Here is a 16,137-nt window from a genome sequence, read left to right as displayed (position 1 = left end):
AGCAGATTACTTATTTTCATGTAGTTCATTTTACTTATTTTTTTGTTGTTGGTCTTTTTGTTAACTCTTATTTTCAGCAGTCTTTGTTTAATGCCTTTCAGGCTGGCCTCAGATATTTAGTAGGGAACATTAAGAAAGAGCCTTGTGTTTACTGTCAGTCATAGAATGAAGTGGGAAGCAGTGCATCCAGAGGCCATTGGTAACTAATGAGAGGGTTCACCCCACCTCTTGCACCACATAGGTATCTTTCCTTACCAGGTAGTCTCTACAGTGCCTGCCTTGGAGAAGCTAGAGCCTCTTTGTTAGTTTAGGAAAGTGTTTTTTCTTATTATTTTTTATTGTAAGCTTTTTTAAACTTGTAGCACTAAACGGAGTTTAATTAATTAGTTAATGGAGAAATTTTTTCATTCACCCTGTTCACAATTCTGTATCATTGCAGTTTTAGGTCTTTCTTGTACTATCAATTATAGTATAAGTATAGATTTATGAACATTTGCTGATTCAGTGGCCTTGACATTTGTTAGTTATTGTAAGTTCTGAGTAAATAAGAAGCTGGTTTGAATACAGAAAGGCCTAGTGCTCATACATAGATGAGACAGGGGTAAGTTAATATGATCTTTGCGTCCCATGGTATAAAAACTTGCAACTGTAGGATTAGGCAAATAATGAATATTAGTTGCCTTTTATGAGGCACTATTTTAGGGAACAGATTGGACAGATTTCGGTTCTGGTTCCAGCTCTGCTACTGTAGTGTGAACATGAGAAAAAATTAATCTCTGAGGTCTTAATCTATAAAATACTTTCTTTGAACTAATATTTACTGAGTCATTGTTACATTATAGCAAGACATGGTTCATACTCCCAAAGAGTTGAGCTGAGCCAATAAGTAAATAATACCGGTACTTTGAATGACTTCATAGAAGAAGGGATGCTTAAACTGATTTTTCAAAAGAGAGGTGTCATGTCCAGGCAGAACAAGGCTAAGAGGCAGAGGGAAAGGGAGGGGCTCAGTAAAAGGACAAGAGCACAAGGTGCTTGGATTTGAGTGTCAGCCTGATACAATGAGAAACGAAGATGTAGGCAGCAACCAAACCTTGAAGAGTCTGGTTTTAATGTTTAAATTACCAGAGGGGAAGAAGATGGGAGGAAGGCAAAGGGTAAAATGGGTCAAATATATGGTAACAGAAAGAAACTAGGTTTGGGATGGTGAGCATGCAGTAGAGTCTGCAGATGTTAATTACAATGTTGGGTACCTGAAAATTTATATAATATTGTTAACCAATGTTTACCTCAATAAATTTAATTTTTAAAAGTGTCACGAGCAAAGAAGCCAGTTACTAAAATAATAGCCTTGGACACATTTGTGTCTTTCCACAATGTCAGGTTTATTGAGTGGAACCTTCTCAGATAAACCAGTCAGGTGTCCATGCAGGTTGATGCGCAACACACAAAGAGGAGACAGTACAGAGGCTTATGTGACAGAGCAATGCAGTGAAAGTCCTCCGTCTTCCTAAAGTGAGCTCTGGAACTGGTGGTGCACTTGTCCTTGTGTCCGTCCCAAGCCAGTGGCTAGAGTGGGCAGGAGGTTAGGTCTTCAATTATAGCAGTACCCACACTGTGTGTTCTTGTCAGGCTTGAGGGTCGTCTGCCTGAAGTGTTCAGCTATATATAGCTCTCAGGAGTGGATTTCAGTTATCAGTCCCGGCAGCTATGTGGTCCTTTCGTGCCATTTGGCTGTGGCAGTTCTCTGGTTTTGGGCAATCAGGTCTTACTCTAAGGGCGTTCCCATTATGTGCAAGTTTACATTACTGTCATGGCTCCCATGGAGTCCATTTTGTAAAGTCCGAAAAGTCCTCCACTCGTTATGCTCTGTGCAAAAAGTTTGTCTTAAAGGTCTCTACTGCTCTATCTAGCTTGGATTCAGATCCAAAATATTATTGGTGGATGATAAGGAGTTAATATGTTCTGATTAATTTGAGTGGTTCTTGTATTCACAATTCATGACAGCCAAGTAATTAGACTAGCCAAGACTGCATGTTCCCTTGTATGACTTTCAGCCTTTATAACCATTAAACAGTGGGAAATACAGTGCAAATGGCCTTGATCAAAATCACTATCTTGCTACTTTATCCTTCATGGTATTGCCTACATTTTTTCTTTTCTTTTTTATTGTGGAAAATTTCAAATGTATGAAAGGAAACATAATATGGTAATGAACCATTACCCAGCTTCAGCAATTATCAACATTCTTGTTTTATTTATTCCTCTACTCACTTCCCACCCCTCATTCAATTACTATTATTGTCATTATTGTTCTTAAAATGTTTAGGTAAAATTGAAATGTACAAATTTTAGACATGGTTTTGACAGATACACCTATGTAATCTATATCCCATCCCAATACAAAACATTTGCATCTCCTTCCAAAATTCCCTTTTATCCCTTTCCAGTCTCTGTCACCATCCCTACCTCCAGCTGGAAACACACACGAACACACACACACGCGCGCACACACACACACACACACACACACACACAGTCTTAATTTTTTTTAACCTTAGATTAGTTTTGCCTGTTTTAGAACTTATACAATGGAATCTCCCATATGTACGCTTTTGTTTGTGGCCTCTTTCACTCAGCTTATTATCTATGAGATTCATCCATGTCGTTGAGCTTATCATTCTTTTCATTGTACTGCTTAGCAGCATTCTGTTGTATGAATTTATTACAATTTGTTATCCATTCTTTGTCAAGGGACATTTTGGTTGTGTGTTGTGTCAGTCTCAGCCTATGGATCTAGAAGTGCCCGGGGACAGTCACCTGAGCCCCACCGAGCTTCCCACAGACATCTCCCCTTTCTAAACTAGTGTTATGACCTGGCCGACCCTTGTGGTTTTTAAGTATGAGTGTAAGACACCCTTCAGCAATAACCATTAGGAAGCTATGAAGAAAAAAAAAAAAGTGTGTTAAACTTAACAAGACCCAGAACAGAGAAGGCACTTCAGAGGGCCCACATATCTAGTCGTGTGGCCGGCAGTGTATTTATTTGAGATAACCTTCACTGACGCTGATGCCTCTTTGAAATGGAGGCCTTGTCAATCAAAGCCTGTCAGGCACATGCAGTACCAAAAGCAAAGCCAACTGTCAGGGCATACACTACAGGTTGTTTCTGATTTTGTGCAATTGTGAATGAAGTTGATGTGAATGTTCTTGGATACATTGTATCATAAACATGTTTTCATTCCTGTTGGATAAGCCTCTAGGGATGGAATTACTGAGTCTAAAGATAGGTATATGTTTAACCTTAAAAGAAATGGGCAGTTTTCCAGATTGAGAATGTATTCTCCTATGTTTTCTTTAAAAAGCTTTATACCTTTAGCTCTACATTTATTGAAAAGGAATTGTCCATGTATAGGGTCTATTCCTGAACTCTGTTCTGTTCCTTTGATCTACTTGTATATCCATATATCAATATTGCACTGTCTTGATTACTGTAGTTTTATGCTAAGTCTTGTATCAGACAATGTAAGTAGTACTACTTTTTTGTTCTTTTTGAAGATTCTTTTGGCTATTCTAGGTCCTCTGCATTTCCACATAAACTTTAAAAATCACCTTGTCCACTTTTGCTAAAATGCCTGCTGGATTATGAATGATATATTCTTCTAGGGAGAATTAATTTATTAACAATATTGAAACAATGAACATGGTATATTTCCCCATTTATTTAGACTTTCTTTCATTTCTTGCAGCAATGTTTTAGTTTTTAGTGTGGACATGTTACATATCTTTTGTTAAATGTATTACTCTTTTGTTATTTGATGCTATTGTAAGTGGATTTAAAATCTTTTATTTAAAATTTTTTTTTCCTGCTAATATAAATATGATTTTTTTTTTTTTTGGTATATTGATCTTATACCCTGAGACAGTGCTGCACTCACCAAGTTTTTGACACACAGTTCCTGAGCGTCATGGACTTTCTTCCCTTCATGTTTTAATATGGCTTTTTAGACTTGGATGTCCTTGTCTCTCACATCCACCCCTAAAGAGGGCCAGTGTGAATGCACCAGCATATGTGACGTCTTCTGACACTGTCCCAGTTGTATTCAATAGTCCCTCTTAGGAGAGTCTCTGTTAGAGCATTTTCAGCTTTCAGTCTTGAATAAGTCATTCTTTGAAGCCAAGAGCTGTACTCTATCTCTGTCCGTCCCCACGGTACCTAGCACAGTGCCTTGGTTCACATTTGAAGAGTATATCTTTCCAACATTTGTCTCAGGAAATATAGGAAATTATGTAGCTCTTGGGTGAAGTGGGGTGGGAAGTCCTTACAGGCAGCTTCAATCAATTGGAAACAGTCCCTGAAGTATATCTTAAAAAGGGGAAATAGACCTTTTATCAACAATATGTCCCTCTCTTCCTATTTAAAGATATGTTTACTAGTGGATGATCTGCTACTCTCTAAATGACTTAGGCTTTCGCTGCCAATTTTAAATATCTGTAAATTATGTTTCCTCTTACTTCCTTTTTGTTTTCTAGGTTGCTGACTGTGCTTGGGATGAAACGATAAAGATATATGATCCTGTTTGTCTTACTATGCCTGCTTGAGACACACTACTCTGGTCAGAAGCAAAGACTATTGGCTGAAGAACTGCTTAACAGGAAATAAATTAACTATTGATAACGTAGTCATTATGCTTTTATATGCTATTCAGACTTCAAATTTTAAAAATTTACCCTGGACCAGTTTAGAGGCAGCTGATAAAGACTTAGGCTCACCATTTAAGCCTGAAATATAAGCCATATTTCTTAAAATCCTAAGGAATAATTGATGTTATGGTATATCTTATAGTATCTATTAAAATGTAACGTCTGTATTATAAGATGGATTAAAATATGGGAGATCCATAGATTATATTGATAGTGATATATTTCATTTTTAATTTGTCATTTTTGATGTAAAATATAATCACTGGTATTGATAAAAATCAAAATAAACCACATCTCTTGATCATTTCTCATTTTATGACATTCTCAGCAAGATTGCTTTTTCTAATATAGTGTAAATATGAATACAATACTATATATAATGTAGATATATCTATGGTTCAGGAACAGGGCTCTAATATAGATTTAATTTAGTCAGCTGTTATTTATTGAGCATCTACTATATGCTTGACACATAGACTGAATATTTTCTCAAGGACTGGTGCCATGCTTTAAGAACTTAGAATACTATGAGTTAAGGGCTTACATTTTTTTTTTTACAGGTATTCAAATCCTTTTAGATATTGTACCCATAATACTATATTTTTCTCTTCCTACTTCTCTACTATCAAAGTTTTTTTAAAAAACGGGTCACTGAGCAGAAAGTCTTAGGTCCTACTAAGGTTTTAGGCAACTGCCCTTGAAACTAGCCCTAAGTTATATATAAACCCTCCTCACTACCTCCCCAAGTCTCTGAAAAATCTCTCTGTGTCGATGATCTATAAAAAAGAAGGTTAAAAGGGAAAAATTAGTGAAACAAACAACTTTGCATAACATTTATATAATATTAGAATAAAATGTGCTATAAATGGCAAAATTTGTCATTAAATTTTAACAAGTTTCTGAGAATTTTTAAAGAGCAGAATGTACTTATAGTAATTACAAGAAAAATAAAATGTATGTATGTTGTCCGATTTACATATTTCTTTGTTTACTCGTTCCAGAAAAATACAAAATATAACAAACAAGAATGAATAAAAGAATAAAAGGTGATACAAAGCGGAACCAGGAGTGGAACTTGAAAATATATGACTCAGAGTCCTAGAAAGTTGCTACCGGCAGCATAAATAGGAAGTTTGATCAAGTACACAATTCAGTACCCAAGGCCTAAGGGCAAGGACTTTGTCCTAGTCCCAGCATCATGCCTAGCACATGGAAAGTGTTCAGTAAATATTTGTTAAATGAATGAATGGTCTCAGGGAAAGAACAATTTTTTTCAGTGCTTACACCAATCAATACTAATTGTTTTCGAGAGGCCCCATAAAGAGGACAGTGCTTAACATGAATATATCGTAAGTACTGTAAGGAGCAGGGAGCTCAAACACATCTTTCAGAGCTATCCAGATGATGAGGTTCATAGAGCTGTTTCTCGCTACTTCCCTCCCTAAGAACTAATGGCATCACAGTAAGTGCAGTTCAATAACAGCAGGTTCACAGTGGGTGTTCTCTGTATCAGCAGAATTTATAATAGACCTTTAAAAATACCTAACCCAGATCATGCTTAAATGAAATTACTTTTCCTTTTAGAATGCAAGAGATTTTATTAAAATAATCTACCATGTATCTTTTGAGACAATATTTACTAAAAACTAACATCTCTTAATTTTTTCCCTCCATTTTGGGGATGTTAGAGATGTTTAGAACACTAACTTCATAGTACTCAGGTTTTTGGAGTCTCTCAATATAAATGAGTGTGTGTGAACATTTATCCAGTGGGTTCCCTGGAGCTAGGATTGGAAAACGAAGGGAAGGAGCTAGATTCTCTACTGAAAGAGAATGAGCAAGATTCCTGAATTCTTAGTAGTAGTACACAAGTCAAACAGCCTCTCTGACTTTTAAGAAGACAACCTGTCATTCTCTCCAGGATAGGAAAATCAGCATTTGTCTCCTGGCTACTGAGCTCTTAGCTTTCACCCTGTCTGCCTCCCCAAGCTCCTCCTGCACCTGCAGTGACAGCACAGCATAGCACTAGAGAGTGAATGCAGGAAAATGGAATGCATCACTGAGCATCTGTGATCTGGGCACTATGTGATGAGATGCTTTCTATATGTTATCCCTTTTTATCTTTATAACATCGCTGCCAAGGAAGCCCTCCCAGTTTTCCAGACAAGGAGATAAGACTCTCAGGAGTCATAATACGCAGGAAGTATGGAGCTGGAATTTGAAATCTGCTATGACTGGATCCAAACACGGTCCTGCCACATGGCCTTCTTTCCCTCAGAATAACAAAAATCAGTCTACTGAGAAATAGTAAAGATGTGGAATTCTCTCGTCAGCAGATCCTAGTCTTTCCTGAAGAGCTGATAAGTTGAGTTTCTGGGTCTAAAGAGCTAAGAAGCTGACCCTGGGTCTGGAGTGACCCTACCCAGGTACATCACCCACTTTGACACTTTTTAACTGCATATCTTACCTATGATTTGGTTCTTTCAAAAATGAACTCATTAAGTTTTTACTTAACAGCCTCTTCTTGAATGAGATAATCCACTTAAGTGTTTTTTACCTCCATAAATTTACTGAATACTCCCAAATCTGTATCTCCTGCCTTCCCCATCTGGGTTTTCCACAAACCTGTGTACTCATTTTCTTCTCACCAGACTCATCTTGCCCACTAAACTTGCTCCTCCTGCACATGCTTTTTCATTTGTTGCCAATACTGGCCATCCAAGCACTCAAGCTAAAGACCTAAATGCCACCCTTGTTCCTTTTTCCCACCTCTCCACTCTAAGACACATCAAATAGGTAACTAAGTCCCTTCGCTTTTACCCCCTACATCTCCATTCTGTCTCTTCTTCTCCATCCAATCACCACTGCTTGGATGCCAGTTCAAGCCATCATTAGCTTTTCTCTGGACAATCACAAGCAGCTTCCTAAATGATGTGCGTGTTTCTCATTCTGTGTCCTCAGAACCATCCTCCTCAACAGAGCTGCTGGAGACGGATCCAAAATGCAATCTGATTACATCAATTTCAGTGCCAACCCTTTCTCTGCTTATAGGATTGCCTACAGGAAAAGTTCAAGCTCACAGACCAGGCAGCCAAGGTCCTCTCTCTGTAGCATTGCTTCTCTCCACATTGTCACACACTCCATGCTCCAGCAACATCAGCATTATCACAAACTGCCTGTGTAAGAACATATTTGCAACATAGGTAACAAATGGTTTAATATCTAAAATTAATAAAGAGCTCTTCAAAATCACTAAGATAACTAAACATAAGTTTGTCCACTTTATCAATAGATGATTCACAGATGTAGAAATGTAAATGACTAGTACACTTCAAAAAGACATGCAGACTTCATCTCATTAATGACAAAAAAATCCAATATTTTGCATATCAGTTTGGCAAATATGTAAAATAATGATAATACCCAATAATAATTAAAGTGAAAGTACCATTACATACTCTGCAAGGCAGTTTTGGCAATAAAAATTTAAAATTTCTCATTGACCCAATGGTTCCATTGGGTCCAATTTTAGGTTCCCCATCCCGCACTCCCCCCACCCCGCTCCAGGCAAGTAAGGAAAAATGTCCAAGTGTATTCACTACATCATGGCTTGATAAAACCTAGATGCCTGTCTACAGAAGAAATGTTACATACTACAGATGTCAAAAGGATAAGGTAGACCTTTGTGTCATGACAAGGAAAAATACATTGCTGTTGATATGTATGTTTGTTATCTATTTCTCTGGAACAAATCACCCCCAAATTTAGCAGCTCAAAATAATGAACATTTATCTTACAGTTCCTGTAGGTCAGGAATTCAGGAGTGGCTTAGCTGAGTTGTTATGGCTCAGGTTTTCTTATGACATTGAAGATAAGCTGTTACCTGGGTCTGTAGACATCTGAAGCTCAACTGGGGCTAAAGGATCAGCTTCCAAAGTCACTCACATGGTTCTTTGAAGGCCTCAAATACCATGCGGGACCCTCCATAGTTTATCTAAGTGTCCTCAGACTGAGTGATACAAGAAAAAGAAAAATCCAAGATATAAGCCTCAGTCTTTTGTAACCTAATCTCAGAAGTGACATCGTCACTTTTAATGTGTTCTATTGGTCACACGATCACCCCTGGTACAACATGGAAGGATGTGACTACGAGGAAGTGGGAAATCTTTGGAGACTATCTTGGAGGCTGGTTACCACAATATGTTTTTTAAAATAGCCAATTATAGACAAATGTGTTAATTTTATTTTTTCCAAAGGAGGGATTATATATGTACAAATACATGTATAAGAAAAACTTAAAGAGTCACATCAAACTCTTAACTGTAGCCAACTGTTCGTAATGGAGTTAGTATGGAATTGGGAGTGGGGAGTATTGAAGATAGCATGCTCACATCTTTATAAAATGTGTTTTCTTTTTATATGCTATAATGAGCCTATGTTACTTTTACAACGAAAAATAATGAAATAAGACCATATTTTCTTCTACAGGAAGCCTTTTCCCATACCCCTGTCAAGCCGATTTTATCACCCTTGTTGGTGCTCTCCTGTTTCTGCCACAAGACCCCATGGTTGCATGAGCATTGCTATGTCGCCTCACCTCCACCTGTGAATCCTGAGGACTCATAGATGAGTGCTCATCTTTGAATCTTCTGTAGCTAACAGACTATCTGGCACAAAATACTTGCTCTGTATGTTTGTTGAATGAATTTATATAATGCCATCAATATTTATTGAGTCTCTCCAAAGATAAATGAGCTTGAGTCCAGCCCCTTGACAACTTGGGAGTTTTTCGACCTTCAGATCTGCATTCTTGTTCAATTAACCTTACTAACACAGTATTCTTATCTTTCCCATTTTTCTTTGGCAGCTTTATCTAGTAACTGGTGTGGGAGATGGTATTAAATTTTTTTTTGAAAAATAGAAGCTCTAATGGAGAATTATATGCAACAAAGTGGAGAAAATGTACTGTTTCTTTTCATGCCAATGTAGGTTTTAAATATTAAGATATTCTTGCCTAAATGAATAGGGTAAGATAGCTGAATCAGCCCCAAATCTTTTACCTAATGTTCGTATCGCAAATGGAAGCAATTATAATTGCTGGCAGAAATGAATCATTCCAAAACTAGATCTGTGCAGACAATTATTTATTATATTCACTTAAGATGGGCTTAAAGCAACCATACTTTAATTGCAGTGGTCCCCAGAAGCAGAAATCTATTTGCTGATAGCTTTGAAAAGTTAATTTTCAGAATATTTTTTGAATATATGTCATACCACACACATACCCATAATTTGAACTATTTCTTCAGACCTCAGTATTTCTTAAATAAAGAACATCAACACCTTGGAATAGCCAATAGTGTGTAACCACAGCTTTCAGCAGCAAAACCCAAGAGTTCCCTAGGGCGCCGGAAGCAGAGGTTTCACTACAACGCTTCCACTGTTATTCCTGGAAAGTTGGCATAAGGAGGGCCATTCGCAAACATTTTCTTGAGTGCCCACCTGTTGGGGGAAGGGAGGTCCCCAAATAGGCGCCTAGCACAGAAGCTTGGAGGTTTGGTTGAGATGGGGTTCTGTCTCACCAAAGTGAGCTCCCAGCATTCACAAAGCTGGCTCAGATGGAGGACTGCAGTGATGCTGCCAATCTCAGATGTAAATTGTTATTTTTCTGCTGTGGTGATGATCTCCACTTAAACATCTGGGCTGAAAGTGTCGCGATCAGCAAAGGGGTGGAAATATGGAGGAGAAAACAAAAGAATCACTGGAGAAATGGACTATATGTACTAGAGCAAAGTTAGGAGGTTGGGATCCCGGTGGCGGTGGCTGATAGGAAAAGAGAACGAAAGAACAGGTGGAGCGCAGTGACCTAGATCTCTCCCTCGCACCCAAACCCTAGCCAAGTCCATCATCTTTAAGTAGCGCTAAAACTATAAACTGTTTCCAGCACTTAGCGGAGACTTCAGTTGCGCGAACCCCTCTGCCAATGCTTAGTTTACGGGTCCAGACGTTACTTCCCAGGGAACGAAATTCATATCAAAGGGTCACAGAAGCCTTGCGCCTGCAGAAAATAAGAATTCCTTTTTTCTCTTAGCCAAATGGAAAGTAAAGAGTTCACAAGTCCTGTGGGGCGCAGAGGTGTTCCGGCCCAGGAGGTAGGGGTTCCTGCTCGCCAAAGCGGCCCACCATGGCCCCGCAGGCTGCAGTCGGTTCCCGGGGATCCAAAGAAGGCTGCATCTAGTCTCAGCGCGTTCCGGGTCCGGATTCCTGACCCCGCCTCGCCCTCCCTCCCTTGCCTCCTCTCCCTCGGTCCCCGACCACCCCCACCCTCCACGGCGCTCCACACCCACCCAGTGCGGTCAGTGGCTCTCCGCCCACCCCCGGGCGCCCTTCGAACCCGGTAAATCTACTCGCTCCAGAGACTTAGTTTCTGCTTTTGCTCATTTCACATTTTTACCTCCTTTGGAACATGTGGCGCTGCCGCCGCCCCTGCCCCAAGTCTCCGCAGCCCTGTGAGGACACTGCGCCCCCCAGAAGCTCCCCCAGAGCTGCGTGCCTAATTCCAGATCCCTCCCTGGAAGGTGCGCCGACCGGGTGCGCGGTGCCCCGGACGCTAAGGGGCCATCCTTCGAGCCCTAAAGCACGCCCGAGCGGCGTCGTGGGTTCCTTCCATGTCGGGGTGTCACCGCCAGAATCTGGAGCATCAGGGAACTCCGCAGCCCTCTGGCACCAATGTTTTTCCCTTGCCTGGCTGGCAGCTGGACAAAGTCCCGCGGCTGCACTGGGAGGGACCGTGGGTGGGAAAGCCACTGCCGCGCGAGGGGTAGAGGGGCTGGGGCGCTGTCACTTGTTGCGGCTAATAAACGGTGCTCGACCCCGGGGCGCTGTTGTTTCTAAAAGCTTTAGCTGTGCCCGGGATCCCCCAGCCTGCGTCTCTTGACTAGGGGCCGGGAAGAAGGGGCAAGCCGGAGCAGCTGGCACTGCGGGGGAGGCAGAGCGCTCCCCAAGAGCCGGCTCGGGTGGGCGCTGGGTGCCGGAGGGGCGCGGGTCCCGTCCCGCTTGCGGAAGCCGCCGGGGCCGCTAGCCACAGAGTGATCCCTCTGACGGTGAAACTGCGCGGGACAAAACCCATCGCAGCTCGTCACCTACTTACAAACTGCCGTCGCTAGGATTCCCGCCACTCCTCTCAGACCGGCCTCCCACCCCTGCCACTTTTAGGAGTCCTCCGCCCCCGTCACTGCCTCCCGCGAGCTGTGGGGCAGTCGGGCGCCGAGCCGCGGAGCCGCTAGGACGCCTGGCTGGAGGTGCCCTCTGCAGCTGAGCCGGCGCCCCCTGCCCTTCGCAGCGGGGTTGGCCTGGCACCCTCGCCGCCCTCGCTCCGCTCCTCGCGCTCTTCTCCCCGGTCTCCCGCAGGTCCCGGAGCTCTGCCACAGCCGGGTGCGGCGGGGCCGGAGAGATGCGGCAGCTGTGCCGGGGCCGCGTGCTGGGCATCTCGGTGGCCATCGCGCACGGGGTCTTCTCGGGGTCCCTCAACATCCTGCTCAAGTTCCTCATCAGCCGCTACCAGTTCTCCTTCCTAACCCTGGTGCAGTGCCTGACCAGCTCCACGGCAGCGCTAAGCCTGGAGCTGCTACGGCGCCTCGGGCTCATCGCCGTGCCCCCCTTCGGCCTGAGCCTGGCGCGCTCTTTTGCCGGGGTCGCAGTGCTCTCCACGCTTCAGTCCAGCCTCACGCTCTGGTCCCTGCGCGGCCTCAGCCTGCCCATGTACGTGGTCTTCAAGCGCTGCCTGCCCCTGGTCACCATGCTCATCGGCGTCCTGGTGCTCAAGAACGGCGCGCCCTCGCCGGGGGTGCTCACGGCGGTACTCATCACCACCTGCGGCGCTGCCCTGGCAGGTGAGCAGGACCCTCGCCGACCCCCAGCCCACCCCAACCCAGGGTGCCGAGACCGCGGGGATCACTAATGCAATGTCCTCACTTCCAGATGGGGAGACAGAGAGAGGCAGAGAGCTTTGAACGTGGTCTCTTGGCTCGAAAACGAGACTTCTGAGACCCAAAGGAGCCTTGCCCAGTGCTCAGGCCCCCTCCGTCAGAGCGTCCCACCCCCCGTTCTGGCTTTCGACCCCCACCCCTGCCTCACCCCGTATCATCCTTTCCCCCAGCGCATCTCCTCCCTTCACCCCTTCCTTCCTCCGGGAGGGGTGGGAGAGCCGCCTGAGCCTGGGAGCTGGAGTCCCCAGACCAAGCCGGAAGGAGGGGGTCGTGAACTTCCTTGGGTCACGCGGGGCTGGAATGGGGAGACCAGTCGGAGCGAAGCTTGGGCCGCCAGGGCTAATCTGAGGTCTCCGGCGGCGCCGCGGGGAGCTGCAGGCGCGAGGCAGAGGGGGCTGGATTGAGCCCCACGTCCGTGCCGAGTTTAGCTGACTGAACGAGATGAGAGCCAGTGGGTGCCGGAAACCTTCTTTTGAGGGTCAAGGGGAGGGGTCTTTCTTTGTCTCTCTCCCTTCTGGCGCACCACGGAGGGGGCAAGGGTACCAAGCACCTAGGTGACCTCCGTGCCAGCTCCGGGAAGCCACTGCGCCTACCCCGAGGGATCTGCGCTCTCTCAGGCCCCTGTCGTGGACAGAGGTAGACAGAGTGCCCCAGGGATGTGGCAGAGAAGGCGCCCTTCCTCAAGCCTGGCACTGGGCATTGACTGAGCTTGGCTCTTCCATTTTATACCCGCGGGCAGAGTTGGGGCGGGAACCCAGTCTACTTTCCAAACGGACGCGTCGCCCCAGTGGGTACCCACCCGCGCCAACCCGGTGTCTTCTCTTTTTCCTTCCTGCCCTGGCTCCGCGGTCCTCCTCATGCGCTCCAGGAGCCGGCGACCTGACCGGCGACCCCATGGGGTACGTAACGGGAGTGCTGGCGGTGCTGGTGCACGCCGCCTACCTGGTGCTCATCCAGAAGGCGAGCGCGGACACGGAGCACGGGCCGCTCACCGCGCAGTATGTCATCGCCGTCTCCGCCACTCCGCTGCTGGTCATCCTCTCCTTCGCCAGCACAGACTCTATCCAAGCCTGGGCCTTCCCTGGCTGGAAGGACCCGACCATGGTCGGCATCTTCGTGGCCTGCATCCTGATCGGCTGCGCCATGAACTTCACCACGCTGCACTGCACCTACATCAACTCGGCCGTGACCACCAGCTTCGTGGGCGTGGTGAAGAGCATCGCCACTATCACGGTGGGCATGGTGGCCTTCAGCGACGTGGAGCCCACCTCTCTATTCATTGCTGGCGTCGTGGTGAACACCCTGGGCTCCATCATTTACTGTGTGGCCAAATTCTTGGAGACCAGAAAGCAAAGCAACTACGAAGACTTGGAGACGCAGCCCGGGGGAGAGGAGGCGCAGCCAAGTGGAGACCAGCTGCCGTTTGTCATGGAGGAGATGCCCGAGGAGGGTGGAAATGGCGGGTCAGAAGGTGGGAAGGCAGCAGGTGGCTCCGCTCAGCAAAGGGGGCAAGAGGCGAGGGGCAGCCCCAGAGGCGTCCCCCTGGTGGCTAGAAGCTGGCAGATCTCAGACAGCCCTGAAGAAGCCAGTAAGAGGTCATTAAAGGATGCTTACCTCCAAGTGTGGAGGTTAGTTAGGGGAACCAAGTATATGAAGAAGGATTATTTGATAGAAAATGAGGAGTTACCCAGTCCTTGAAAAGGAAATGCATGTATGTATATATGTACATATACACTTATTTTATATGTTAGAGATAACATATTTTAATGAGAGGCTGGCTCAATTTTATTCTTCAAGGAGTGGGGAGGGGAAGAGAAGCAAAGAAAGAAGCTGAAATGGACTGACAGCTGTATGAATTATTTAGCATGAGTTTACCTGGGGCATCACAGAGACAAAAGAATGTGAAGGTGCTTAAACAAAGTAAGACAGCCTTTTCAGCTGCAGACTCCTGGCACATTGGTGTTTTGTCATTATAACCATAACCAAATGTTTGCATGTGCTGAGTCCCTCAATCACCCTGTTCAAAGATGGAGTGTAGAAATGATGGCAGCACTTAATAAAGGTCAAAGATTACATCCAGGGGAACATTTTTGATGATAGAACTACAGTTTTTTTTATGGCCAGCTGGGCAAAGAGTATATTATTGAAAAGACATATAAATACACTGAATTGTTGTTTACTGTTTATAGTCATCTGAAATACTAGGTTTACTCTAATTTTTCTTCAAGTGTTTTTTAAAATAAGTGCTCTCGTATTCTATTATATATTGGTAAGAAATGTTAAAGCTATTTTGAAAATATAAGTTCTTAGTTTTAATCATGAAGTTTAAAGTTGGCTTTTAGTAATTACTATAAAACTATTTAAAAGTTGTTTTGGTTCACTGCTTCATAATACTTATTATTGAATGCCATGACCTTTTTAAAAACCAGTTTTACTGTGTCCGATATTCTTTGAAGCAAATGCAATGGCCGAAATATAATTCAGTATTAAGAAGCCCAAACAGAAGCAAAACCTTCCTGCTAAGCTAGCCCTTGCAAGTTGCAGTGCACTTCCCAAACCATGTTACAAAAAGAGCAACTGCTATATTCACTTGATGATATTTTTCTATCTTAAATTTGTCAAAATAAAGTATGTGTCTCTCTGCTAAAAGGCATATTGTTAGAAAATTTTTTTTGAAACATTTGTGTTCTATTGTTGCTGTGTAGTTTGTGTTTGCCTTCAATGTGCCCTGTCTAGTTTCTGGTATGTAAGGGCCACCTGATCCGGAACTTCTTGAATTAGCATGGTGGTTCAGTTTAACACAACAAACACACTCTCATTTGCCAGCCAAGGAAACTGTTATAAAGTAAAATAAAATACTGCCTCATGTGGTGGTATAAAAGTCATCCACGGTGGACTACAGTGAATATTGAGTTTGAGATATAACAGTAGAGTACACCCAGGTAAAGTCCTCCTGTCAGCCCCTCAGGAAGTGCTTTGATAGTGAAGGCACTTTTATACTCGCCGGGATGTTCCTGAGACTCTCAGATGGTAGCATCCTATATATATATTTTTTGTTTCCCTCACATCAAAACAAAACAAAAAGCAGAGGCAAAAATGAAGTTTCAGCCCCATCAGTTTGGCTCTACAAGCTGGTGAGCAAGTGTAATTGTGGCGGTTTGTGAACGTTCCTGGTTTACTGGTTTTCAGGGGCAATGATCGTTTCCATAGGTACCTCTACAAGCCATTTAAGATGTACGAGCCCTCATATAGCTGTAGTTAGGAGTGGTTGGCTCGGGTTATAATGGCTTCTTTAAAAGTAAGCATTGATGTTTTAATGTCAGTATGCCAGAAGGCAACATCCTGTTGCAACTCTGTGGAGCTGAGAATTAATGAAAAGCAGCAAGGTTGAATGAAGCACCTATATTTTTGTTAATACCACTATCAGAAAAAGTGATAGAATGAT

The 16,137-nt window shown here is 43.7% G+C and overlaps 2 protein-coding genes across 2 annotated transcripts in view; both read left to right on the top strand.

The window, feature by feature from the left end:
- PEX7 (peroxisomal biogenesis factor 7) overlaps window positions 1-5,020 on the top strand; it is an 82,050-nt gene extending 77,030 nt beyond the window's left edge. The window contains exon 10 of the mRNA XM_011356167.2: window positions 4,534-5,020. Coding sequence (XP_011354469.1) covers window positions 4,534-4,602 — 69 coding nt within the window. The 3' untranslated portion in view covers window positions 4,603-5,020. The remainder of the gene's footprint in view (window positions 1-4,533) is intronic.
- Window positions 5,021-11,961: 6,941 nt separating this feature from the next.
- Window positions 11,962-15,330, top strand: SLC35D3 (solute carrier family 35 member D3). The gene is made up of 2 exons (XM_011356166.1): window positions 11,962-12,596; window positions 13,561-15,330. The coding sequence occupies exons 1-2, from the start codon at window positions 12,158-12,160 to the stop codon at window positions 14,388-14,390; spliced, it is 1,269 nt and encodes a 422-aa protein (XP_011354468.1). The 5' UTR covers window positions 11,962-12,157; the 3' UTR covers window positions 14,391-15,330.
- Window positions 15,331-16,137: the final 807 nt, after the last annotated feature.

The sequence above is a fragment of the Pteropus vampyrus genome, unplaced genomic scaffold (assembly GCF_000151845.1).
Source record: "Pteropus vampyrus isolate Shadow unplaced genomic scaffold, Pvam_2.0 Scaffold24, whole genome shotgun sequence".
In the NCBI taxonomy this organism is placed as follows: Eukaryota; Metazoa; Chordata; class Mammalia; order Chiroptera; family Pteropodidae; genus Pteropus; species Pteropus vampyrus.
Note: the sequence above shows the minus strand (reverse complement) of the source record. Positions and strands in the feature narration are given on the sequence as shown.